General features: G+C 39.8%; 1 protein-coding gene across 2 annotated transcripts in view; it reads right to left on the bottom strand.

Annotated features, from left to right (window-relative positions):
- Stil (STIL centriolar assembly protein) overlaps window positions 1-27217 on the bottom strand; it is a 48346-nt gene that overhangs the window by 20274 nt on the left and 855 nt on the right. For both annotated transcript variants that reach the window (XM_052177013.1, XM_052177014.1), the window contains exons 2-11: window positions 25182-25266; window positions 23191-23298; window positions 20358-20470; window positions 19856-20043; window positions 13628-13875; window positions 13000-13083; window positions 11209-11295; window positions 9247-9397; window positions 7198-7313; window positions 720-834 (exon numbers count right to left, since the gene is read on the bottom strand). In XM_052177013.1, the coding sequence (XP_052032973.1) occupies window positions 720-834; window positions 7198-7313; window positions 9247-9397; window positions 11209-11295; window positions 13000-13083; window positions 13628-13875; window positions 19856-20043; window positions 20358-20470; window positions 23191-23298; window positions 25182-25192 (1221 nt within the window). In that variant the 5' untranslated portion in view covers window positions 25193-25266. The remainder of the gene's footprint in view (window positions 1-719; window positions 835-7197; window positions 7314-9246; window positions 9398-11208; window positions 11296-12999; window positions 13084-13627; window positions 13876-19855; window positions 20044-20357; window positions 20471-23190; window positions 23299-25181; window positions 25267-27217) is intronic.

Genomic DNA, 27217 nt, shown 5'->3' with positions numbered 1-27217 from the left:
TTCAGAATACTTCTCTGTTAAAGTAACTCAACTATTTCTGCTAATAATAAATAAAAGATGGGAGAGAACATTAAATCTGATATATTATAATTTTTTGGAAGCAGTGTTGGAGATTTTAATACAGATTTTAAGCTTGAGGGTTAAGAGAAAGAGATAAGAAATTTAAGATACCCAAAAGTGTGGGCGTGGACTTATCAAGAGAGAATTGCCAACTATATTATTTTTCCTTTCCTTTCAATTAAGTTCTTTCTAAAATAGCTCACTAGTTGGTAGCAGTTAAAAAAACAGTATGACAATCAAGGGTTATTGGCAACTAACCTCTAAATGCAAGTAGGATGCTTTCTCTGAGGACAGTAACAACACTGTGAGGCACTGGTAACACAGAATGCTGAGTCTTCATGGTTGACAAATGTACCAGATTCTGAAGCCAAAGCCCCAGACTTGGAATGCCAGCTTTACTGCTTACTAGTTATGTGACCATGGACAGCTGGAAACTGAAGCCTCAGTTTCCTTACACTATGTATACACTATTACCTACATATGAACATATATATTATTACTTGAATTGTATGCACTTTTGAGATATAAATTTCTACATAAAGATATACTCTTACAATAGTCAGAATAACCCTTTTATAAGGATGAAGTGGTACTTAAGTGCTTTGTTATAGAGACTTCAAGCTTTCTAGATGACATGAGCTCATTTTTCAGAATATTACCTTCTGACTCACTGGGTGAGGACTGGGAGTCGGTCTTGGAGAAAAGTCTTCATCTTCAAGGTTAGTGCCATGCTTATTTATTGGTATTTTCCCAGGAGATACTTTTTGGGAGGATCTAAAGAGTAGAAGAGGAGACAAGACAAGAGAAACCTTCAACAAACTAGGATTGTTTTTTTCTGTTTTGAAATGTGATATCATTTAGTAAATATGGAAACATTTAATTTAGTACTTGGCAGCTACAGGTACTAAATTCTTAGGTCAGTGTTAATTTAGCAGAAAAGGTGGTCTATTCAGTTTACTAATTAACTACCCCATTTACCTGATCACTGAACGTTTAACCCTACTTAACCACTACATAAACAGTCACTGAACACCCTCTGGTTGGCCACACTGAACGATGTAGAAAGCACTTATTGGAAATATATATCATAGTGTGACAGATATACACCCTGCAATGGTTTGAATCTTCAATGTACTCCGTAGGCTTAGGTTTTGAACATTCTGATCCCAGAGTATAGCCCTATTGTAAGGTCATGGACTGTTTAGGAGGTAGGAAAGGCCTGGCTGAGGGAAGTAAGTCAGTTAGGATGGATTCTAGTGATTCCATCCTGCGTTATGTCTCCTGGTCCCCACCATGTGAAGAAGCTACCTTACTCAAGGCTACTGCTGTTGGGTGGGGTATCTCTTTCACCAGGCCTCCCCACCAAGTACTGAAATCTCTCTGAAACAGTAAGCCAAAATGACCTTTTTCCTTCAGCTATATTGCTACAGCAATAACAGAAGGAACCAAGGCATACACCAACAATACTCAACACATCATATTAAACATCTACTGTGAAAAAAGGAAAATCACTAAAGTGTTTTTTTAAATACTTTTTTTGGTGTTATTATAACTTCAAAAAACATGGCTGTGTAAACAGAAACTAAACAGGGACACAATGAAACTAATTGAAGCTTTGGACCAATTAGATTTAACAGATATATATAGAACACTCTATCCTAAAGCAAAAGAATTATTATACCTTTTTCTCAGCACCTCATGGTACCTTCTCCAAAATCGACTATGTAATTGGCTACAAGACAGACCTCAACAAATATAAGAAGATCGAACTAATCCCATGCCTCCTATCAGATCACTATGGAGTAAAAGTGGTCTTCAATAGCAACAAAAACAACAGAAAACCCACATACACATGGAAACTGAACAATATTCTACTCAATGATACCTTGGGTCAAGGAAGAAATAAAGAAAGAAATTAAAGACTTTTTAGAACACAATGAAAATGAAGACACAATATACCCAAATCTATGGGACACAATGAAAGCAGTGCTAAGAGGAAAACTCATAGCCCTGAGTGCCTCCAAAAAGAAAATGGAGAGAGCATATACTACCAGCTTAATGACACATCTGAAAGCCCTGGAACAAAAAGAAGCTATTTCACCCAGGAGGAGTAGAAGGCAGGAAATCATCAAACTCAGGGCTGAAATCAATCAAGTAGAAACAAAGAGAACCATACAAAGAATCAACAAAACCAGGAGCTGGTTCTTCAAGAAAATCAACAAGATAGATAAACCCTTAGCCAGACTAACCAAAGGGCACAGAGACAATATCTAGATTAACAAATTTAGAAATGAAAAGGGAGATATAACAACAGAAACTGAGGAAATTCAAAAAAGCATTAGATCCTACTACAAAAGCCTATACTCAACACAACTGGAGAATCTGGAGGAAATGGACAGTTTCCTAGACAGATATCCGACACCAAAACTAAATCAGGATCAAATAGATCAACTAAACAGTCCCATAACACCTGAAGAAATAAAAAGGGTCATAGAAAGTCTCCCAACCAAAAAAAGCACGGGACCAGATGGCTTCAGTGCAGAGTTCTATCAGACCTTCATAGAAGACCTAACACCAATACTCTTCAAACTATTCCACAAAATAGAAACAGAAGGAACTCTACCCAACTCATTCTATGAAGCCACAATTACGCTGATACCAAAACCACACAAAGATCCAACAAAGAAAGAGAACTTCAGGCCAATTTCTCTTATGAATACTGATGCAAAAATACTTAATAAAATTCTTGCCAACCGAATCCAAGAACACATCAAAACGATCATCCACCATGACCAAGTAGGCTTCATCCCAGGGATGCAGGGATGGTTCAATATAAGGAAATCCATCAATGCAATCCATTACATAAACAAATTCAAAGAAAAAAAACCATATGATCATCTCATTAGATGCAGAAAAAGCATTTGACAAAATCTAGCATCCTTTCATGCTAAAAGTATTGGAAAGAACAGGAATTCAAGGCCCATGCCTAAACTTCGTTAAAGCAATATACAGCAAACCGGTAGCCAACATCAAACTAAATGGAGAGAAACTTGAAGCAATCCCACTAAAATCAGGGACTAGACAAGGCTGTCCTCTCTCTCCATATCTTTTCAATATAGTACTTGAAGTTCTAGCTAGAGCAATTAGACAACATAAGGAGGTCAAGGGGATACAAATTGGAAAGGAAGAAGTCAAATTATCACTATTTGCAGATGACATGATAGTCTACTTAAGTGACCCGAAAACCTCCACCAGAGAACTCCTACAGCTGATAAACAACTTCAGCAAAGTGGCTGGTTATAAAATCAACCCAAGCAAATCAGTTGCCTTCCTATACTCAAAGGAATAGCAGGCTGAGAAAGAAGTTAGGGAAATGACACCCTTCACAATAGTCACAAGCAATATAAAGTATCTTGGTGTGACTCTAACCAAACAAGTGAAAGATCTATATGACAAGAACTTCAGGTCTCTGAAGAAGGAAATCGAAGAAGACCTCAGAAAATGGAAAAATCTGCCATGCTCGTGGATTGGCAGGATTAATATATTTAAAATGGCCATCTTGCCAAAAGTGATCTACAGATTCAATGCAATCCCCATCAAAATCCCAACTCAGTTCTTCACAGAGTTAGAAAAAGTAATTCTCAAATTCATCTGGAATAACAAAAAACCCAGGATAGCTAACACTATTCTCAACAACAAAAGAAATTCTGGGGGAATCAGTATCCCTGACTTCAAGCAATACTACAGAGCAATAGTGTTAAAAACTGCATGGTATTGGCACAGTGACAGACAAGTGGACCAATGGAATAGAATTGAAGATCCAGAAATGAATCCACACACCTATGGTCACTTGATCTTTGACAAAGGAGCCAAAAATATCCAGTGGAAAAAAGATAGCCTTTTCAACAAATGGTGCTGGATCAATTGGAGGTCAGCATGCAGAAGAATGCGAATTGATCCATTCTTATCTCCATGTACTAAACTTCACTCCAAGTGGATCAAGGACCTCCATGTAAAACCAGACACACTGAAACTAATAGAAAAGAAACTGGGGAAGACCCTTGAGGACATGGGCACAGGGGAAAAGTTCCTGAACAGATCACCAATAGCTTATGCTTTAAGATCAAGAATTGACAAATGGGACCTCATAAAATTACAAAGTTTCTGTAAGGCAAAGGACACTGTTAAAAGGACAAAACGGCAACCATCAAATTGGGAAAGGATATTCACCAACCCCACATCTGATAGAGGGCTAATATCCAATATATACAAAGAACTCAAGAAGTTCGACCCCAGGGAACGAAATAACCCTATTAAAAATGGGGTACAGATCTTAATAAAGAATTTTCACCTGAAGAAATTCAGATGGCCGAGAGGCACCTTAAGAAGTGCTCAACATCATTAGTCATTAGGGAAATGCAGATCAAAACAACCCTGAGATTTCACTTTATACCAGTCAGAATGGCTAAGGTCAAAAACTCAGGAGACAGCAGGTGTTGGCGAGGATGCGGAGAAAGAGGAACACTCCTCCACTGCTGGTGGGGCTGTAAGATGGTACAACCACTGTGGAAATCAGTCTGGAGGTTCCTCAGAAAACTGGGCATGAGACTTCCAGAGGACCCTGCTATACCTCTCCTGGGCATATACCCAAAGGATTCCCCGGCATGCAATAAAGACACATGCTCCATTATGTTCATAGCAGCCTTATTTATAATAGCCAGAAGCTGGAAAGAACCCAGATGCCCCTCAAAGGAGGAATGGATACAGAAAAGGTGGTATATTTACACAATGGAATACTACTCAGCAATTAGAAACAATGAATTCACAACATTTTTAGGCAAATGGTTTGATCTGGAAAATATAATCCTAAGTGAGGTAACCCAATCACAAAAGAATACACATGGAATGCAATCTCTGATAAGTGGATATTAATTAGCCCAGAAGCCCTGAATACCCAAGGCACAAATTGCATAACAAATGACTCCCATGAAGAAGTATGGAGAGGCCAGGCAGTGGTGGCGCATGCCTTTAATCCCAGCACTTGGGGAGGCAGAGGCAGGCGGATTTCTGAGTTCGAGGCCAGCCTGGTCTACAGAGTGAGTTCCAGGACAGCCAGGGCTACACAGAGAAACCCTGTCTTGAAAAACCAAAAAAAAAAAAAAAAAAAAAAAAAAAGAAGTATGGAGAGGGTCCTGATCCTGGAAAGGATTGATCTAGCATGGGAAGGGAATATAAGGACAGAGAAAAAGGAGGGAGGTGATTGGAGAAGGGATGGAGAGAAGAAGGTTTATGGGACATATGGGGAGGGGAGATCTGGGAAAGGGGAAATCATTTGGAATGTAAACAAAGAATATAGAAAATAAGAATATTAAAAACAACAACAACAACAAAAAAAAAAAACCAAAAAAACCCCATGGCTGTGTGTGATGGTGCATCTCTTTAATTCCTGCACAGCAGGCAGATCACTATGTTCTACAAAGAGACTTTCAGGCCAACAAAGGTTACAAAGTAACGCTTTGTATCAAAAGGAAAAGAAAAAATAGCATTATTACCTTAAAAAAAAAAAACTATTTGGGCCATGCAGTAGTGGCATATGTCTTCAATCCCAGCACTCCAGCTGCAGAGGCAGGTGGAGCTCTGAGTACAAAGCCAGCCTGGTCTACAGAGTAAGTTTCCGGACAGCCAGGGATACACAGAGAAAGCTGTCTCAAAACAAACAAACAAACAAACTAACTAACAAACAACCTATTTTGTGCATGCGTGTGAAGTCAGAGAACAGTTTCAGACACTGGTCTTCTCTTACTCTAAGTGGGTCCTGGACATCAGACATGGCTGCAAGTGCTTCACCCACTGAGTCATCTCACTGGCTCCTAAGTTCTTTTTAAAATTAACTTTGTAAGCTAGCCTACAAAGATTTAGGTTTTATTTAGCATTCATATAGTTATGTCATTATATCAGTTCTTATTCACCGCCCCGCCTATGTACCTATATCTATAGTGGGAACACACTTAGAAATGGAGTATACCTCACATTTAGTCAGCTGTAGTCATTGTATCTCAGAGAACATGCTCCACCTGAAAACAGAGGTGGGGATATAGTTCTATGGTGAAGGGTTGATTAGCACATGCAAAGCCCTGAGGTCAATCCCTAGCACTGAGGAGGAGGAAAGAAAAATGTTAATGTTGGTACTGAGTTCCAAAAGCTAAAACTAAGGTTTAAGATTAAAAAGAAAAATTTTCAGGGCAGAGTGAAAGACTAAAGATTTGAAATATGTACATAAAGGTTTTTTGTTGTTTGTTTCATTCTAGTAAATAGACAAAGTCTCATTAGGATGTTTTAGGGAAAAGGTAAGCAACAAGGACATTGAGAGCTTAGAATGTGTTCCTGAAAATACATCCTATGTGCTGTTTTACAAAAGTTGAACTCTTCCTAGTAGGGAAAAAGAATAAGAAGCTACAAAGAAGAACTGAAGATCTGACAGACCTTCCAAACTCTGGTGGTCATTCTGTGCAAGGTACTGCAACAAAGCAATGACACTATCATCACAATGTGCTTTGAGTAGATAGGCAGGGTCTGGACCAGTCCCATTCAGCTCTCCTGAAATATGCAAGGACAGGAAGACTACACAAGGATATCCCATGTGCTCAGTGTGGGCCTCTTAGGACACAGAAAGCCAGTGCCCCAACAAGCTCAAAAACAGAAACAGTCAAGGCACCTGCCAGGATGATTTAAAAATAAAAATGGTTTCTAACTAAAGAGTCAAAGGGCAAAAACTAAGATTTCTTCAAGCAAGCAAGCAAGTAAGCAAAAAATAACCCCTAGCATTAAAAGACAGCTTTGAACTGAGTTTATCAAGTAACTACAAGAAATAATTGGAAGTCTTAAAAAGAAAATTATGCTTACTTATTTCTGGTGGGGGAGTGTGTGCCTCCACACGTAGAGGCCAGGGAGCAAGTCTGGAGTTGCTTTTCCTCCTTCCACTTAGACAAGGGTTCCAGGGATCAAATGCCAGTGGATAAACTGGATAGCAAGTGACTTTACCCATAAGACATCTTACTTGCCCCCAAAATATTTTAATTACTCAATGAAAATTAATAACTAGTAAAGAAAACACATGGTAATAAATATTATCTTTACCTCTTAACTGAAAGATTCTTTGAAATCTTGCTAAAAAACTCTGCCTCCCCTTCAGCATCTTGACTCTCCGCACTGAGTTCGAAATGGATTGGATTTTTGCCAGAAGGTTCAAGATTCTGAAATGAAGTAGGTCATACTTTTGAGATTTGACTTAAAATAGCAAAGAATCCTATTTATCGAAACAGTAGCTCTGGATCGTGATGAGAGCACTTCTGACTTCTGTAACCTGCTTCTGCAGAATGCAGGCTTACTGCTTTAAGTGAAAATAAGAACCTTACCCTGTATTATGAAACTCATTCAGTAACCAGGGTGCAGAAAGTACAATAATATAAAAATGTATTCACGAAATGATACAATCCATAAATGAATTCAAAGAAAACACGATGAGTTGAGCCGAACCATATGGTTAGTTTGGAGTTATTCAATATTCTTTTTTTTTTTTTTTTTTGGTTTTTTGGATTTGTTTTTTTCCGAGACAGGGTTTCTCTGTATAGCCCTGGCTGTCCTGGAACTCACTCTGTAGACCAGGCTGGCCTAGAACTCAGAAATCCGCCTGCCTCTGCCTCCCAGAGTGCTGGGATTACAGGCGTGCACCACCACCTCCCAGCTTCAATATTCTTATAATAAAATCATGAATGTATTTTATTACTTACTTCAAGACCTAAGATAAATAATAATTTAATAAAAATAAAAGTAGTGTTAGGGTTAGAACCAAAGGTAGACACATATAACCCTAGGTACTACAGGAGTCTGAGACAGGAGGATTATTTGAGCCAAAGAATTTGAATCTAGCATGGGAAAAAGGAGAGGGTGGACTTTATTTTTTAATTATTATTGTCTTGCTTTTTTGAAACAGGGCCCCTATATATAACCCTGACTACCCTAGAACTGATTATGTAGATCAGGCTAGTCTTAAACTCATAAAGATAATGTCTTGTTTCTACCTCCCAAGTGCTGGGATTGAAGGCATACACCACCACTTGGTTTATCCTTTAAATTTAGTTTGTATATGACAATTTCAAAGAACTACTTTCTCTGTTACAGCCACCTAGATGATCATTTATTTTTAGAGACAAGGTCTTAAAATGAATGCTGGGCTCTCCTGGAACACAGGCTATCCTCTGAACTCAGACTGGTTTTGCCTACTGAGCACTGGGATTAGAAGCCTGAGCCAGTAGGCTTGGCTCCTCGATTCATTTTTATGTTCTTCATTGGATCTCCTGGTCCTGGAATTACAGATTGTTGTGAGCCACCATGGTATTGCTGGGAGACTGAACCCAGGTCCTCTGGAAAGCAGTCAATGAATGCTCTTAACCACTGAGACATATCTCTGGCTCTCAGGAAAATCTTTTATATATTACTAATTATACCCACATATTTTTTAAAAAATAAATGATAACAAGGAAAACACTAATATCAAAAATTAATCCTCAGCTGGGCATGATGGTATATGCCTTTAATCCTAGCACTTGGGAGGTAGAAGCAGGCAGACCTCTGTGAGTTCGAGGCCAGCCTGGTCTACAAAGCCAATTCTAGGACAGCTAGAGAGGTTTACAATAAGAAACCCTATGGGGGTTGGGGGTAGGAAACAAAAACAATTCAACAAATCCTCAACGGTACAAAGTAATACAATGTATAAGCGACTGAAAAACAATGACTAGAAGAACAAGAACTGATGGTAAATCTTCAGTTGATTCACCTCCATGGTGGGCGAGGGGTATCTCTTCTTGCTGTTGGGAAGGTGCTTCCAGAGTGGACTAACTGATGAAGACACACCCATTTGCTGAAGCCTTGACTGAATGAAGGGGAAAGACAGTGGAGTGTCTATACCCCTGCTGTGCTGCTTCCAGGTGAGCCAGGAAGTGAGTGTTCTCTTGTACCACACAGTCCTACCACCATGTTCTGCTTTAGCACATGCAACCGGCCAACCATGCACAGGCTCACGTCCCCGAGCTGGGAGCTGTAATCAGTCTCCCTTCCTGGCTTATATCAGATATTTTGGTCTGAGTGATGAGAAAAATAACACACACAGGTAGCATAAGCACTTACATTGAAAAGATGAAAAGTGTCCTTGTTGGTTAATAACTGAAACTGAAGGTCGGGCGTCCTACTGTCACAAGGAAGGCACTCATAAAACTCAGGTTCCTTATGTGTCAATGAATAAAGAACTATGATGAAGTTTCCAGATTCTGAAAAAACCCTGAACAAAAAAATAGCATGGAAGTGAGATAACATTATACGGAAAGATCTCCTGGGTAAGTTTCCCAATCTAGTCAGTAGATTATTTAAAGTATGTAGCTTACCTTTTAATATTGCAATTAAAAAATAAACATATATACATATGTCTATCTGCATGTGTGTACCTGCACAACATGCAGGCCTGATGTCCTTGGAGGCAGAGAGCCAGTATGAGGGGACTGTGAATCAAACCAGAATTCTCTGCATGTGTAGTCACCACCGAGACATCTCTCCAGCCCCCAAAGTTACTAATTTTTCAATAAACAAAAATTCCATAATAAAATATATAAATACTCTTTGTAAAACATCAAACAAAGCAGGAATACATAAAATGGATTCCCATAAAACCTTCCCCACCCAGTGATCTTGCGTACACAGTCTCATAATGGTATGCACATCTAGCTATTTGCAAGTGTAAAAAGGATCACCTGAGTCCAGGAGTTCAACACCCTCCTGAGCTTTGACTGAACATCTACTGTCTATAGAAACTTAAAAGAAGATGAATAATTAGTAATAAAACTTAACTGTACTAAATCATAGAAAAGAACCAACAATTAACATTTAGTACCCTCAAGAGAGGGCTCAATGGTTAAGAGCCCTCAGTTCTCTTCTAGAGGACCTAGGTTCGAGTCCCAGTATCCAGTTGGTAGTTTACAACCACCTGTAACTCCAGTTACAGTTACAATGCTCTCTTCTGGCCTCCATAGACACCAAGTATTCAAATAGTACAGAGACAAGCATGCAGGCAAAACACACCTAAAACAAAATACACAACACAACAAAATAAAATAATTAAAAGGGTGTTGGGGTCTGGAGAGACACCTCAGCAGTTAAGAACACTGGCAGCTCTTCCAAAGGACTCAAGTTCAATCCTCAGCATCCACATGACAGCTCACGACTGTCTGTAGGTCCAGTTAAAAGATCAAACATTCTTATACAGACATACACGCAGGCAAAACACTAATGTACATGGAGGAGAAAAATGCTTGGGGTATAGGTCAGAGCTGTACAAAGCTTTGACTTGGAGACCCAGCACCATCAGAAAAAAAGAAAACAGTCTGGAGAAAATACCATTAACTAAAAATTAAATGAAATGACAATCCAAGGGAAGAAAGTTTTGCTCTAAGTATTTATGTGTGCAGAGAGAAATAGGAAAAGGAGGGGAGTGCATGACTTTACAAATTAATATGAGAAAGAGGCACAGTGCAAGAGACAATAGCAAAGACAACACCCAGAAATGTCATAAATGCTGGAAAAGGGCACGCTTCCTCTGTTAGATTAGCAGCGGTCGTCAAGGCTTCTGTAACCTGAAATGGCAGCTCACACCTATCGTTCTAACACTCTAAGAGGCTAGGGCAGGTAAGACTGCCTTGAGTTCAAAGTCAATCTGGGCCACACGGTGAGTTCAAAACCATCTTGGCTACAGAGTAAGACCCTGTCTCAAATGACTGAAGAAAATGCAAAGACCTTCTACTCATCTGTCTTGAGCTAACACTCTGCCTCTCTGTCCTTCTGTGTGGCCACACTAGCATGCTTACCGTGTGCCTTTCACTCAGTGCCTCTGAGGTTAACACATCCTATGCCTACTCATGATCATTACACGCTTGCCTTCTTACTACTTAGTCTGATCTACTATGAGGCTCATTTTCCGTAAAAGTGCACAACTATTGTGTATTATAAAAGATTAAAGCAGTGTAAGAATTTTAACTAAAACCAATACACTATAAACAGAAGCAAACAAACTAAAATATTATAGAATAAAATATTACTCACCTTTCCTGAATAGAAGAACTGAACATGTATCTCAAGCAGCAAGCCCATACCTGAGGGCTATAGATATGTATAACTCCAGACAGCCAGCTAAAAGAAAAAGATAGAAAGTACATCATCAGTTAAGTATGGTGGCATGCAGCTATAATCCCAACTGCTGGAGGCTGAGGCAAATTCTAGGGTAGCAGGGCTACACAGGAAGATCTTAGCTGAAAGTACAAAGAAAAACCCTATTGCTATTCAAAATTTACATACTTTGGATCACATGCTTTTCAAGATCAATCCTTGATGCTCAACAGCAGTATATTAAAAACTTGACAAATTAAAAAAAAAAATCACATTGCCAATTCAGAGGCAGAGTACATTGATATCTATGGCAACACACACACACACACACATCACATCTACACACAGAAAGAGACAAGTACATGGTATTTATTCTCTTCCATTTGGATTTGGGAGAGAAAAATGGTTTGTGGAAGGGAAGACAGATATCTGAATAAATTAGCATGGACTGGAAATGAACAAAACCAGAGCAGACCAAAGTTTGTGGCCTAAAACTAGGAATTGTGAAAAGGTTAAAAATGCTATAATATATATATAATATATATATATATGTATATGTATATGTATATATGTATAGGTATCCCAAAATATAGAGATACGTTACAAGAAAATGCCCACAACTGCCAAGAGGTGGTGGGTGGCACATGCTTTCATTTCCAGCACTTGGGAGGCAGAGGCAGACAGATTTCTGTGTTTGGGGTCAACCTAGTCTACAGAACAAGGTCCAGGACAGCAAGGGCTATCCTGAGAAATCCAGCCTCAAAAAACAAACAGAAATGCTATAACTGCTTCTTTTCACTTACTTCCTCACACACTTACTTCCTCACACACTTACTTCCTCACACACTTACTTAACTATGCTTTGCTTTTTAAGACAGGGTTTCTCTGTGTGGCCTTGGCTGTTCTACAACTTTCTCTGGAGACCAAGCTGGACTTGAACTCACACAGATATGTCTGCCTCTGCCTCAAAAGTGAAGAGATTAAAGGTGCATGCCATCACTATGTAGCCACAAGCACTATGTTTATTTCATAGGTAAATCATATACTCATTGTTGTCTAATTTTTTGCATTTGAAAATATCTTTTTTCTTTTGTGATTCTCTCTCTCTCTCTCTCAATATCACCTGAGTTTGAATTGAAATTCTTTGAGACGATTCTTTTACACCCTAACATAGAACCAAACATGCTATGCACACAGAAAACATGTAACAGATACTGAATAAATATGAGTTTCTAAATGTCATTAACACACTAACTGTAAAGAGAAAACCATTATCATTAAAGGGAATTTCTGTATGACTGCCTTCAACAGATTTTAAATTCTATTATGTTGAGCCCTGGATTCTCTCTAAAGACAAATTTAATGAGGAGGTTGGAGACCTTCAACTTCAACTAGGATTCAGAAATATTATTCAGCTGATTAATATTAAAATACTGAAGCTTAAGAAGCACCAGCTTTTGTAGCTTTATACAATGAGCTCAAACCAGATGAGGTGGCACACTCCTTTAATCCCAGCACTCTGTAAGCAGGAGGATCTCTGTGAGTTCCAGGCCAGCCAGGGCTACACAGAAAGGCTCTGCCTCAAAACACACACAACCACACCCATACAACCAAACAAACCAACAAGAACAAAAATAAAACCCAAAACAACCAACATAAAAGCCAACGATTTTCGCAATTATCTGGATACACACTAAGCTGAGAGGTTTTCTTAAGTAGAATACTCACATTCCCACTAATGGCAGAGAATAAACCTTGGGATCTGATTGCAGCAAAAGTAACAATTTGCGTGTTTCATCCATAGTAATATATCTAAACAGAAGAAACTTAAGTAAGAATAATTTTAAGTGTGTGCTTTTAACCCCTGAAATGCAAACTGAGTCTTGAAACTCAGTTTTATTTAAATAAAACTATTTTTGGTAGTGGATGAAAAAGAAACCACAAAGACAATATGTAAAATGTTTTGACCTATTAAAATAGTCATTTAGGATTATATACTTAAAATATTTTACTAAACTTACTTATATACGACTTTTAAATAGTGTTAAGCCAAAAGAGGACAATTTCAGAACCAATTATGCTACTGAGAAAAGTGAATGCACGTATCCAGGCAACTTGACAGTACACATGTGACTTTTCAGTGAAAGAGACTACATTAAGGGAGGGGTAACTACTCCTCTGCACACGACATTCCCCCAGCTACTGCCAAAGAGTATGAAATCAAAACACAAAACCCACTTTCCCTAAAAGGACATGGATCTCTGACATGTAAACTGACTATAGGAATTAGTATTTTTGAAAAATATATTAAATCAATCAATATTTATAAGCTTAGACTAATGGATCTTTTACTTACCCATGTTTATAGGTTCCCTGAACTTGAGAAATACTCAGATTACTACTTAAGTTTCTTGCCAGTGCTGTAGGAATAATGGGGACAGGCTTCACAGGCACACACTTGAAAGAATTTGCTAGAGTTACTGCTGTCCACTGCAAGTTAAAATCCACACCGTCCAAACTCTCCCTTGGGGTGATTTGGGCTCGTAAGGAAAGCAGCTTTCCACAGTCCAAGAAATCTTTGCTACACACATGGTATTGTAAAGCCTGAGGAATCAATATTATACAATTATTTTAAAACTCTGAAACACCTCATATCTTTAAAGTTTATTTAACATTGCTACATATATACACATCTATGATATCTTACATTAACAAAATTAAATTAGTTCTAATTCACAACATTTCACTTCCAATTTCTTTCACATTATCTAAAGACTGTGAATAATTTAATCAAAGCAGGTACTCAGCTTGTTGGTATTATAAGCTCCACCCCACACTTACCTGGCAATAGCCAGGTATGCCCCGCCCCATAGACCTGGCCCACTATAAAAGGGGCTACTTGTCCCTCTTCTCTCTCTCTCATCCCTCTCTCTCATCCCACTCTCACCTCTCTGCCCCTTGCGCTCTCCTCCCCTCCCCCCTCTCTCTCCACATGGTCATGGCTGGCCTCCACTTCTCTACTCTCTACTCTCTCTCTGCCTCTCTGCCATTCTCTACCCTGAATAAACTCTATTCTATACCATGTCTGTGTGAGTGTGGTCCCTCAGGGGATAGAGGTGCTTGGGCAGGGGCCTGCCTGGGCACCCCTTTCCCCCACACCGCCGTGCCACACTCCCTTAACCCTCATTCTCTCTTTTTAAGGCCCCTTCATTGGTGCATTGGCCCTTCGTTAGTATGTTGGCTGAGAAACAAGAAACACTGTGGTTATGCTCTCTTAAGTCACAACCTCACTCGCTAGCCCTGGACGGTAAGCTAATAACCCCCACCCCCCCTTGGTCAGAGCAACAGTTTATATAGTTCTAGGGTACTGCTGCATTGTCTTGAGGACGGGAGTCTGTACTTTTCCCCTTTTCCCTCATCTGTGAACTGCTAATTAGCTGTGTTTGTCTGAAGTGTCCTTCCTCCCTCTCCTAGCTCTCCTATCCTCCTGGACAGTCTATGTTTATGCTCTCACAGCTTGCACGCCGCTGCTCTACTGCTCTGTGGCAGCGTGCGTTCACCTGCTTACTAGGATACTAAACAAACTGTTAGGTACTTCCTTTTCCCTAGACTCTGCTTTCCTTATCCCTCCTAGTTCTCCCATTCTCCTGTGTTTGTGCTCTCGCTGCTCGCGGAGGTCCTGCGCCTCCCTGCTGGACTGCGGCGGTTACATCCCTGCTGGACCTTGGCCAGCAGTGGCAGAGGTGCACCGAGTGCTAAGCTACAAAACAAGCTACTTGGGTACTTTTTTTTTCCTGCCCACTGGGTGCAGCTATCTCATTCACCTCTGCATCGATGCTAGGATATGAAACAAGCTACTTTGGTACTTCCTCTTCCCAGTCAGCACGGGCTACGACTTTTGCTGCTGGCAGGAAGTCCCGCCATGCGCCTACACAACCATAAACCTTTCCCCTGCTACAACTTTTCCAGCTGACAAGGTTCTGCCCGCGACCGCTGTGAGTCTATCTGGTGAGTCTATCCCCGCCGTTGTGTAGTCCCGCTCCGCTGGCCACTGTGCAGATTTCTCCTGCGTGCCTGCCACAGCTGGGCCGCAGCCCACGCCCAGCTCAGCCCTGCTATGGCTACCTGTGACAGTCGCCACAGCGCAGCGGATCTCAGAACCGTGCTGCTTCTTATCATAGCAGCTGCTACAGTCTCCTGTGGGCCTCTCCCACTGGTCATGCGGACTTGGGTGCCAATTCCTGCAGGCGCACATACTTCCCAGCCATGCCACTGCTTGCCTTTCTCAAACTTCCAGTTTTTCGCGCCTGGGAAAACAGTTACATCAGCTCCCACAATGTGCGCGCTGCCTGTCAAGTTCTTATTCCTTCTACCAGATTACAAACTCAAATAAACACTAATCATAATAATAAATAACCCTTAGCCTTCAATGAAGCCTGGCCAACTTCTTTGGAACTAAGGGTTTGCTTTTCATGCCTAGCCCACATGCGACTGACATTCCAGATAACGTTCCTGATAGGACATTTAAGCCCTTGGATGTCTCCTAACTCAGAAGTTACCCAGATTCCCTGTTAGCTTCTATAGCTGCTGAAGCTGTCCAGGCATGGGAGCTTCTCTGCCCCTAGAGACTCTCGTGACGGACTGAGCCTTTAGCTTGGCTATACTGTGTTGCTAATATACTTTCAGGTATATTAGCAAAATTTCAATTTGAAATTATATTTAACAATTTTCCCCACCCACCCAATGGGCCGTAACTTGTCTTTGACTGTATAATTTTAAAAATTAACAGTCTGGTAAATGATAAAGGACCTAAGTCTCACCTATTCCTATTTCGTGTTCCCACACCCTTAACTTGTTTGTTCCTATAGCCTGCGTGCTCAAGTTGATGTTAATGAGTCTAAATCTGCCTAGACAAACTCATTTTCTGTCACCACAATCCATTGCTGCCAGCTTTCTTACTCTGATCCTAGCATCTTTACTAACCAAAATAATATACTTTCCTCTACCTATACAGCCTGTCAAAGCTACTTAAGATTCCCATTCCTATCCTCACTTGACTATTGCTCTCCTATCTTGCGCCCAATCTTGTCAAAAGTTTGTTATTAAATTTAAGACAGACAGAATTCTCAAAGGCCTGACAGCTTCTCTCAGGAGGTCTCAGAAGAAAGATGTGGACACCGCTACAGGATGCTGCCTAAAAGAGTGCAGCGGACAAGACCGGATACCTTGAGTCAAATGACTTAGCTAAACAAAGGTAAGCCATTTCTCATGTCATGGGTACCCATTCCACAGAGAAAAAGCCCTGCATCTTCTGTGCTTGAAAGCCAGATTGACAGCCAAAGCTGCTGTGGAGACCAGAAACCACAAAGAACTGCTGGCTACTGGAATCTGTCATTCTTTAATAATATAACTGCTAAGTTATTGTTTATTCCTCAGACTTCTGACTACATTGACAGCTAGACAGTTATCTATCTCCTTACCTAAACTCTATTTCCATTAAAGGCTTCATATCTCCTCTTCTTGCTCAGTCACTGTCCTAACATCTGAGTTCCTATAGATTTGTCTAACTCTAATAATAAAGATTCCACTATACAATCCAACTTTCAATCCTATTCCTTCTGATCCACAAAGGCTCATCTTAAAGACTGTTCATATGGTTAACTCATGTTGTTATCTCTTTAATAAACTTGTTAGCTACAGAAAACCTGCCCAGATCTACTGCTCGTGAACTAAGTAGGCTCCATCCAGATAAGTACATCTGCCTAAGTTCCCACTTACTACCTATTCCAAAGGGTGGGATTCCTTTGGGTTTCAACTATACATCTTAAAAAAAATTTCCCAAATGTACTTAATCTTATTCCCTACCTATACTAATGTGTTCCAACATCTTGTCAAGTCCAGGCCCTTGCCACATCCAGGACAGCTCCAGAGAAGCAACCTTCAGATGCTCCAATCTCCTCTCAGCTTCTCTAGACACAGACAGCTTCTACTGGACCTGTTCTCCTGACCTATCCTCAAATGGCCCCTGGACAGCAAGAAAAAATCCAGTCCTCCTGAGACTGGACAAACACCCCCCTATATCCTTTCTCTAGGTTCCCCAGAGACACGTTGCCCCCAATGTCAGCATGAAGCAGCCAGATATCTCAACAACGACAACCCTATTCCTGCTTCGCCATCACTTCTTTTTATTTTTCTTTTTAAATTAAACAAATACTGTGGAATGTTGGTATTCTGTCTAAGCTCCACCCCACACTTACCTAGCAAATATGCCCCGCCCCATAGACGTGGACCACTATAAAAGAGGCTACTTGCCCCTCTTTTCTCTCTCTCATCGCTCTCTTATCCCACTCTCACCTCTCTGTCCCTTGGGCTCTCCTCCTCTCCCCCCTCTCTCCACATGGTCATGGCTGGCCTCCACTTCTCTACTCTTTACTCTCTCTCTCTCTCTCTCTCTCTCTCTCTCTCTCTCTCTCTCTCTCACTCCCATTCTCTGCCCTGAATAAACTCTATTCTATACCATGCCTGTGTGCATGTGGTTCCTCAGGGGGAAGAGGTGCTTGGGCAGGGGCCCACCTGGGCACCCCCTTCCGCCACACTGCCGTGCCACACTCCCTAAACCCCATTCTCTCTTTTTAAGCCCCCTTCTTTGGTGCATTGGCCCTTCACAGTTCCATCATAAATTTCCAACTTGGATGTCCTAGCAGTTCTTTAAATTCATGCTGGGCAATTATCACCCCTAGTAAGTTTCACTACAGTGGGAAGGTTGAGGTATGGTACGCAATTATGACTGAGCCTTAGGGAATCTCACTCACTCACTCCTTTTTGGTTCCTTTCTTGTTATTCAAATCGGGGTAGTTCTTCTTCCATATTTAGCTATATATTCTGTGCCCTTTTTATTCTTAGAGCTACCACTGCATGTATATTTGTACACACACACACACACACACACACACAAAATCTAGTATACATTCAACCTAGTCAATCATTCTCTCTGACTTCAGTAAGCCTGCTTGATCAGATCTGACAGAACTGTTTCTTTTCAGAAATCTCTAATGATATACACAAAAGAAATTTCTTCATCCAATAAAGCTCTCTATAATTTGACTAAATTAATACTCTAGTATAATTGCCTTTAGTGAAAGTCCTACATTCCATTAGCAACCCTGAGTATTTCCTGAACTCTCTTTCCTGTCTTGGTCCCACTGCTCCCTCTTCTGGAATACTAGCCATCTCTAGCCTCAAGAAACCACCATTACCTTCGTTTTTTAAGTCCACAATGATTCAATCGCATATTTCAATTAATTCTCAAATTGTATGATTTATCAAAATACTATAAGTTACACAATCATTCTCATATATAATTAAAAATAATGCCATCTACACTTCAGTCACAGGACTTAGAGGACCTGAGTTGGATCTGACCCAAAGCATCCTACCCGAGGACTAGTTTCCATAGCACCACAGATGCCATGCAAACTTCCAAGGAAGGCAAGCAAACAGTCCTTCCCAGGTACGACAACCTACGAGCGACAAGGACCAGCATGGCACAATATCCCTAAGGGAGCAATAGCAGTAGGCATGCCTTGGTGGTAACTACCAGCTTTCTAACTAGACTTCAGCATGCATGCCTTGGTGGTAACTACCAGCTTTCTAACTAGACTTCAGCAGGCATGCCTTGGTGGTAACTACCAGCTTTCTAACTAGACTTCAGCACTCATGCCTTGGCGGTAACTACCAGCTTTCTAACTAGACTTCAGCACTCATGCCTTGGTGGTAACTACCAGCTTTCCAACTGGACTTCAGGCTCGCTCAAGTAGGAAATCATGCCTGGTACTAGAAACCTGGCCAACCACCCAGGGCTAGAAATGTCATGGATTTTGGAAAACCTTCAACTGTAAGTTTACTAAACTGCCTAATTCCTAAACTAAGTACATTCTAAATATTTATCCTCTATACACAGGTACATGTACTCTTAGATCTCATCAAAGAAACTTCTCTTTGGAACAGAAGGAGACCATTACAGAAAACCACAACTGATCAAAATGCAGAGAGAGTAAGTCCCAACTGGGACACCTGTAACATAACTCCTGCACCTAAGGCTCAGGAATAACTGCTGAAGAGGACAGAAAAATGGTTAAAGAGTCAGAGAACAGGACATTTCATGTAAGGTTGCTTCTACTAGAAATGTCAGAAAGGCTACATAAATGAAGTCTCATCAACATGGCTGCCTAAACAAGTTGCAAAGAATGGTGACAACATCCATAGACATGCTAACGGGGCAGGGAGAAATCTTATGAGATCTCAACCTTAGACAAAGAGTTATGGGCAACTGGGAAAGGTTGAGAGTGGGAGACTGTCTTCCCGAGGGAACGGCACACTAACTGGTTATCTAATATGAAGCAGCCGGTGCTGAGGTAACATTATACACTGTAGGCTGAAGTTACATGTGTGTCCCCAGCAGCAGCTTTCTGAGAGTGAGAGGAGAAGTACGTGAGGCGCAGGAGGAAGACAGAGGAGACAATGCAATTGTGTCATCGTTTCAAAAACTAAAAACTATTATAAAAATCTTATCAATAGATTTCACCTTTAAAGCTGAACTGAAGTCATCTGCATTATGAACTATTGAGTCTCTTGAACCAAGTCCTTGAGTATGAACTTTGCAGGGGATCAAAAAATCTCCAGGAAGAGAAGCAGTAGGAGTTCTTTCTAAGCTTTCAGGCATTTCTCGACCGGGATCAAAGCGATCTATGGTCAATGTCACACCTTCTTCATCTGCAGAACAAAAATATTTCTATTATATAGCATGCTAACTAAAAACATAAAACCACCAAGCAGAACTACATTTTCAGCAACATATTTTTATTATACTAAAATCTTACATTAAAAAATGAAAGCTTATGTAGTCTACCAGGTGACTACACCATGAATTCTGTAATTGGTAGTTTCACTCATACTTATATCCATGATGTACAGCAAAGAAATTAGCAAAAGTACACGCACAGCCGGCTGAAACAAGTGCATATTCCAAGTGCAGCCTTTGTGTGTGTGTGTGTGTGTGTGTGTGTGTATTTTTTACAGCATATTACCTTCATCCACTGTGAGAGAACCAAGTAAGAAGCATGGCACATTTTTTTTATTCTGCTTAGTGTGACGATAAGCAAGTCGGATGGCCTTTTCAGTTACCACAAGCTTTGGCTTTCTGAAAAATAAGGAAAGTCTTTTATGACTGTGGTAGACCTAATGTCCACTACACCTTAGGAAATGTCCACATTAAACAAAAACCTTCTATAAAAGTACTGACTAAAATGCAACAAAGAAGTTTAAAAATGTACACAAAGACAATCATCCGGAGATCCCTAGTTAAGAAACCCTATAAAAGGCAAGAGGCAGACAAGGCCACTTGGAAAACAGACTGGCCATAAACTGACAGAAAGGTACAAATGCCCCCAGGGTCTTGCCTAACCTGGGCCAGAATACAAACTGCTGTTTCTGTAAATAAAATTTGACAAAAATAGTCACATTCACTTCTTTAGATCCCAGCATTCTTGAATACAAAACATAAATAAATATATTTAAAACAAAACAGCTAGTCATTGTAGCATAAACCCTTAATCTCCAAACTCAGGAGGTGCAGGCATCTCAGAGTTTGAGGCCTACACTATGTCTGATCTACATAGTGATCAGATTCAAGCCAGCAAGAGCTATGTAGCAAGACAAGATTCTGTCTTTAAAAGGGGGGAAGGTTGGGGTGGAAGCTGAGGAGATGGCTTGGTAGATAAGAGCTCATACTGCCCTTCCAGAGGACCTGAGTTCAATCCCAGCACTGTCAGATGGCTCACAATCACCTGTAATTCTAGTTAAAGGGGATCTGGCTTCTTCTGGCACCTGCACTAATGTGATTAAAAATAAAATGAATCAGACTAGAGAGATGGCTCAGAAGTTTAGAGAGCACTGACTGCTTTTCCAGAGGTTATGAGTTCAATTCCAAGAAACCACATGGTGGCTCACAACCATCTGCAATGGGATCTGATGTCCTCTTTTGGTGTGTCTGAAGACAACTACAGTATACTCATATACATAAAATAAATAATTCTTTTAAAAAACAAAATAAATCTTTTAAAGAAAGTTTAAGAAATTAAAAAACAAAATAAATCTTTTTAAGAAAGTTTAAGAAATATAAGAGGGAAACTATAATTTATATAAGGAACAAGAAGCCAGAAAGAAAGACCAGATATTCTTAAAAAATATTACTTTAATAAAATAAAACAAAAAAACTCCACACAAAACACACCCAGAGATGGACAGACCTCTGTGAGATTAAGGCTAGTCTGGTCTACATAGTTAATTTCAGACCATTCAGAGCCATGTAATAAGTAGGATCTTGTCTGGAAAAATTTTAAAGTACCAGCAAAGGGTCATATGTTGCCCCTGTAGCAGAGTGTTTGCTTAGCATGTTCAAGTACATGAAACACTCTAGGGACTATATACATGTGCGTATATGTATGTGTGTGTGTGTATATCCTTTCATGGTAGTTCTCCTTTTATTTTATAAATAAGGAAACTGATTTTTGACTACTTTATTAGAGTTATTTAGGTAAGAATTGGTAGGATCTGGTGCTGAGGGCCCAGGCAATCTGACTTCAGTTAAACACTTTAGTTAAATCACTATGGCCAAAATCTGGTTACTGATGAGTACCTTACAGACTAACTTGGCTCTCTGCACTATAATCTATCCTCCGCAGAATATTCCTTTTAGCAAGTAAGTCCTTAGACAACACCTCAATTGATTATCATTACTTTAAGTCTAAACTTCTTTCAAAAGATCCTACACAGAACTACAGTACTAGATGCTTTCTAACTTGATGGATTCCATCTTTGTTGTATCGTCTCAAGATTCCACATAGATACCATGCTGAAGTACAGTAGATTTTTCTACAATACTTAGAACCTTAGATATGTGAACTTTTTTTAACTGTAAAATTAAGATTATTTCTCTGGGCTGGAGAGATGGCTCAGCAGTTAAGAGCACTGACTGCTCCAGAAGTCTTGAGTTCAATTCCCAGCAACCACATGGTGGCTCACAACAATCTGTAATGGGATCTGATGCCCTCTTCTGGTGTGTCTGAAGACAGCTACAGTGTACTTATAAACATAAAGTAAATAAATAATTAAAAAAAAGAGATTATTTCTCAAAAGCTTAAGGAAACTTTAATAAACAGATGGAATTTATATCTTTTATTTTAAGTGAGAAAGTTTTAAAAAAATGAACAGGCTGAGAGTTGTTTTTCTGAAATACATGAGACCTCAAGTACTTCAGGTTTGAGATTATATACATATATAAAATCTTTGAGATGAAACTCAAATCTAAACATTTACGTTCACTGATGTTTACAAATATAGGGTCTGAAGGTAATTTTTACATATTTTGTATTTAGATAAAATGTAGAATGCACCACTTTATAGTATCGACAAGTTTCAGATTTTGAGGGCAAGTGTCTTTTCCTGCTCAGCCATCTTGCCAGTTCAAGCTTCAGATTTTGGAATCTGGGGAAATGGTTCCTACCACACAAGCACAAGGACCTGAGTTTGGATCTTCAATATTCATATGAAAGATGGGTGCATCTGTCTCACCTCGTGTTTGTTGGATGGGGGTGGGGATGAGCTGGCCAGCAGGCTAGCTGAAAAGGCTAGCTCCAGATCCAGTGAGATCCTGATTCAAAAGATAAGGTGAAGAGCACTAGGAGAACACACTGGACATCAACCTTCGGCTTCCACAAGTGGACACACACACAAATAAAGGGAAGAAAATGGACTTTGGGATTTAGGCAGCCCAACCTGTAATTCACTAACAACCAATCAAGTCTGTCTTACATGTTATGATTCAGCTTACACTGGTTTGACTTGAAAAGAGGAACATACCTATAGTAACTGAGATGCAAGTAGATGCACTCTCCAATTGGCATTGGGTTCCAAAGTGCCAATTTTGATGGGGGAAAATGAAAAGGTACCATCTTGCTTGAAGGAAACCTTAAAAAAGAAAACAAAGTACAAAGAAAAGCAAAAAAGTATACATTTTATAAGAAAGTTAATTCTCTTTGCCAGGCATTCCAAGTCCTTAGAAGGCCAAGACTAGACATACCAGACCAGCCAAAAAAAGCTAGGGGTAGCCATGCTAAGGATTGATTATAACCAAAAAGACCACCAATGCTTTCCTAAAGAGTTATGCTGAATACTGAACACATGTGTAAACTGCCTTAAAATGATCTTGAACTCACTGTTAAGTGTTTAAAGCTGTTTCTTTTTACCCTCACTTTCCACAGTCCATAGTACATTTAAAGATCAATCAATAATAATTCTTTGGGTTTATTTTATTAGTACAATAAAGAGTCATGTCGGCTAAAATCCTAACTATGCCACTTATAAACTATGACAACATATGCTGTATTTTATGTTCATTTAAAAAAATAGTATATGGGACCAGGCATGGTAGCACACACCTTTAATCCCAGCACTTGGGAGGCAGAGGGAAGCAGATCTCTGAGTTTGAAGTCAATCTTGTCTACATAGTGAGTTTCAGGATAGCCAGGGATAATGTAGAGAGACCCTGTCTCAAAACAAACAAATTAAAAAAAGAAAAAAAAAAAAAAAACTACAGCAGTATGACCCAACAGAAGGGTCAGGATTAAAGTAAAAGAAATATGATCGCCTCCCTGGGCCATGATTCCTATTGTCTTCATCAAAAACATCTGGCACAAAGGAAGCAACAGAGAATATAAAAGCTCCCCCAGTTTAGAAGGAAAAAAAAATCCATATGCCAGCATTAACTGTTCTCTAGGGGGAAATAATGGTCCAGAGAACTAATCACCTAAGCCAGGTTGCCAGTTCCTCCATGGAATAACAGACTAAGAAAAGCAGGGACAGGTGGCCAGCTCCTCCTCCATACTACACATAAAAAGAATCATGTCAGGAAACATGGAGACTCTCGGGATGGCCAGTGTGAGATGACTGCCACCAAGGAAAGAAGGAACCCCCAAAACTTTCCATTCCTCTAGGGTGAAATGAGCAATCTTCAAATTTATAGCCTCAGTTCAGGTAATGTCTTATCAACAAAAACATCTATGTCATGAAGTGTGAGAGAAAAGGGAGCTAGAATTTACTAAGTCCCTACAGATGCCCATGCCTTCTGTCTAATATGCCTTCTTAATACTTCCTGGTTATCAATTAGAAAGTGATCACCATTCTCTATACAGTGAGGGGCATAGTGAACGAACTAGACAGAGGGAGCCACCATTTTAATGGTGGAGCCAGATATTCCTGGTTCGGAAGACTGTGTTCTTTCTTCCCTTCCAGTATTCCTTCTCAAGCTAACGTGGAGAGCTGTAATAAGACACTGTGTGAAAACGTGTTGAAGCTAGGCATGGCAGCATATCCCAAAGCTTGAGAGGCTGAGGAAGTCGTATCTAAATGAGTCTAATGTTTTAAGATTAGCCTCAGCAACACGGCAAGACACCCACCTCAAAGAACTAAACAGCCAGTCAGGCACGGTGGTGCATGCCTATTATCCGAGCTACTGGGAGGGTGAGGCACAAGAACTGAGTGAGTGTGAGGTCAGTCAGGACCACACAGCTTTTGACTCAAAAAACTAAAGTGGGGCCTGGAGAGAGAGATGGGTCAGTGATTAGAATACTTGCTGCTCTAGCAGAAGACCCAGATTTATTTCCTGGCCTTCACAGGCAGCGCCCAGCTCCCAACCAACTAGAGCTCCAATTCTGAGGGATCGGATACCTTCTTCTGGCCTTCTTGGGCACCAGAAATGTATATGTTGCTAATACATACATATAGGCAAAACACTCACACACATAAATGACAAAATATCTAAGTATATATTCAATGAAATAAAATTTCTGTACCTGGTATTCATCTGGGAATATAAGCTGGAGGAACTATAGGCTCTATATTTGGTGACTGATTTATTCAACTTGTAATCCTCAGTACCTTACAGAAATAAAAAAATATTGTTAAACACTGAAGAACATTGTTAGCAAATGAAGACTATTCTTAACCATATAGTACCGAAATAATTGGCAAAATTAAGTTGCTTATATGAAAACTACAGATTAATAAGATTTAATGCATGTAAATCTCAGGATGTAGCATACTCGCCTACCCTGTGTAAGGCCCTATATTCAATGTCCAATACAGAGAAAAATAAAAGATGAGATGTTAATAAATTTTGATTGCTTTCATACTCCAGAGCCATTCAGCCTAAAGTAACCTTAATACTCAACAACAAATATACATACGTATTCATTACAGGAAGCACATATGTTTTCCCCAAATCTCTTTCTTCCTTTAATACAAGGTTTTGTAACATAGAACTTTAATCCTGGCACTTGGGAAGCAGAGGCAAGCGGATGATGAATCTCTAGGTTTGAGACCAGCCTGGTCTACACAGTGATTTCAGCCAGGACTATTTAGAGACCCTGTCTTAAAAAATAAACCAAACAAAACAGTGAATGCTGACTTGTAGAACAGTGAATGCACTGTAGCACACATGTGCACTGTAGCACGCATGTGCACATGCACACACATAAACACACAATTAAGACATTTTAAATTCTAATGAAATTTTAAAAAAATGAATCATCTGACTCAAGATAAAGGATTACTAACAAAGGACTACACAGTCTATATTTTGCTTCATTAGTACTGAATGAACCTATCCAGTTGAAAATTAGACACATGGACTTGAAACTAAAGAGAGGTGGAAACAAAAGGTGTCCAAAACAATAGTGAGAATGCCCAGTGAGAATGACTATGGACCCAAGCCAAACTACAGATTATTCCACAAGTCAGTTCCTGGACAGAGATCTTCCCGTTTATTGTCACAAGAGTGAGTTTGTAGATGAATATGTTCATTTTAGCTGTTTAGAAAAAATGTATCATAAAGTTTCTGTTTAGGCTTTCTGGGGATCATTAGGTTTACCACAGGTGTGCACTACCAAGCACAGCCAGCATTTATTATTTTTAATATTTTACCTTCTGTGCATTGTTACGATTTTAGCAAAAAGATATTGTCTGAGATAGATAAGGAGGCTTAGTACTTGCTGTTGCAAGGTTAATGATTCAATTCCCAGAATGTAAGGTGGAAACAAAGAACAGAACCTAGAAAGTTGTCCTTTGACCTCCACATGCATGAAGTGGGACAGACTTCTGTGCTTACACATATCACATACATAGCACATCAGCTATGATAACAATAGTAAAAAATCTAGGGCCAGTTAAGATGGCTCAGAGGATAAAAGTGCTTGCTGACAAAACTAACAACCTGAGTCTGATTCCTAAGACCTACTGGCAGATGGAGAACCAACTCCTGAAAGTTATCCTCAGATCTCCACATGTGCACTGTAGCACGCATGTGCACTTAGCACGCATGTGCACATGCGCACATATGAACACACAATAAAGACATTTTAAACTCTAATGAAATTTAAAAAAATGAATCATCTGATTCAAAATAAAGGATTACTAACAAAGGTATAAGTCATTTAGAAGAGACCTTTTCTATATAGTCTAAGGCTAAAAATATTTGGGAGAACAAAGTTTTACTGGATATAACTTTGAAGGATCAACTAAAAATTCTCCCAGAGATATGGGACTTCTTGAAATACAGGCTTTTTTTTTTTTTTAAAAAAAAGAAGCCTTTCTTTAGCACTTGGTTGTCATGGTATCAGTAATCACACTGATAACTCTACCACCACAAAGTGTACCAAGTTTTCCTCACCAACAAGAGTGTTTTTAAGTGCTCCGACTCTCTTTCATGCATTAGTTCTGATTTGAAAACCACCAAATGAGACGATAGTTCATCTTGACAGTATTACATAAAGCTAACGGGGTCAAAGCAAAATGTACACCTAACAAAAATATTCTCCTCGGGTAATGTCTT

The sequence above is a fragment of the Apodemus sylvaticus genome, chromosome 3, assembly GCF_947179515.1.
Source record: "Apodemus sylvaticus chromosome 3, mApoSyl1.1, whole genome shotgun sequence".
In the NCBI taxonomy this organism is placed as follows: domain Eukaryota; kingdom Metazoa; phylum Chordata; class Mammalia; order Rodentia; family Muridae; genus Apodemus; species Apodemus sylvaticus.
Note: the sequence above shows the minus strand (reverse complement) of the source record. Positions and strands in the feature narration are given on the sequence as shown.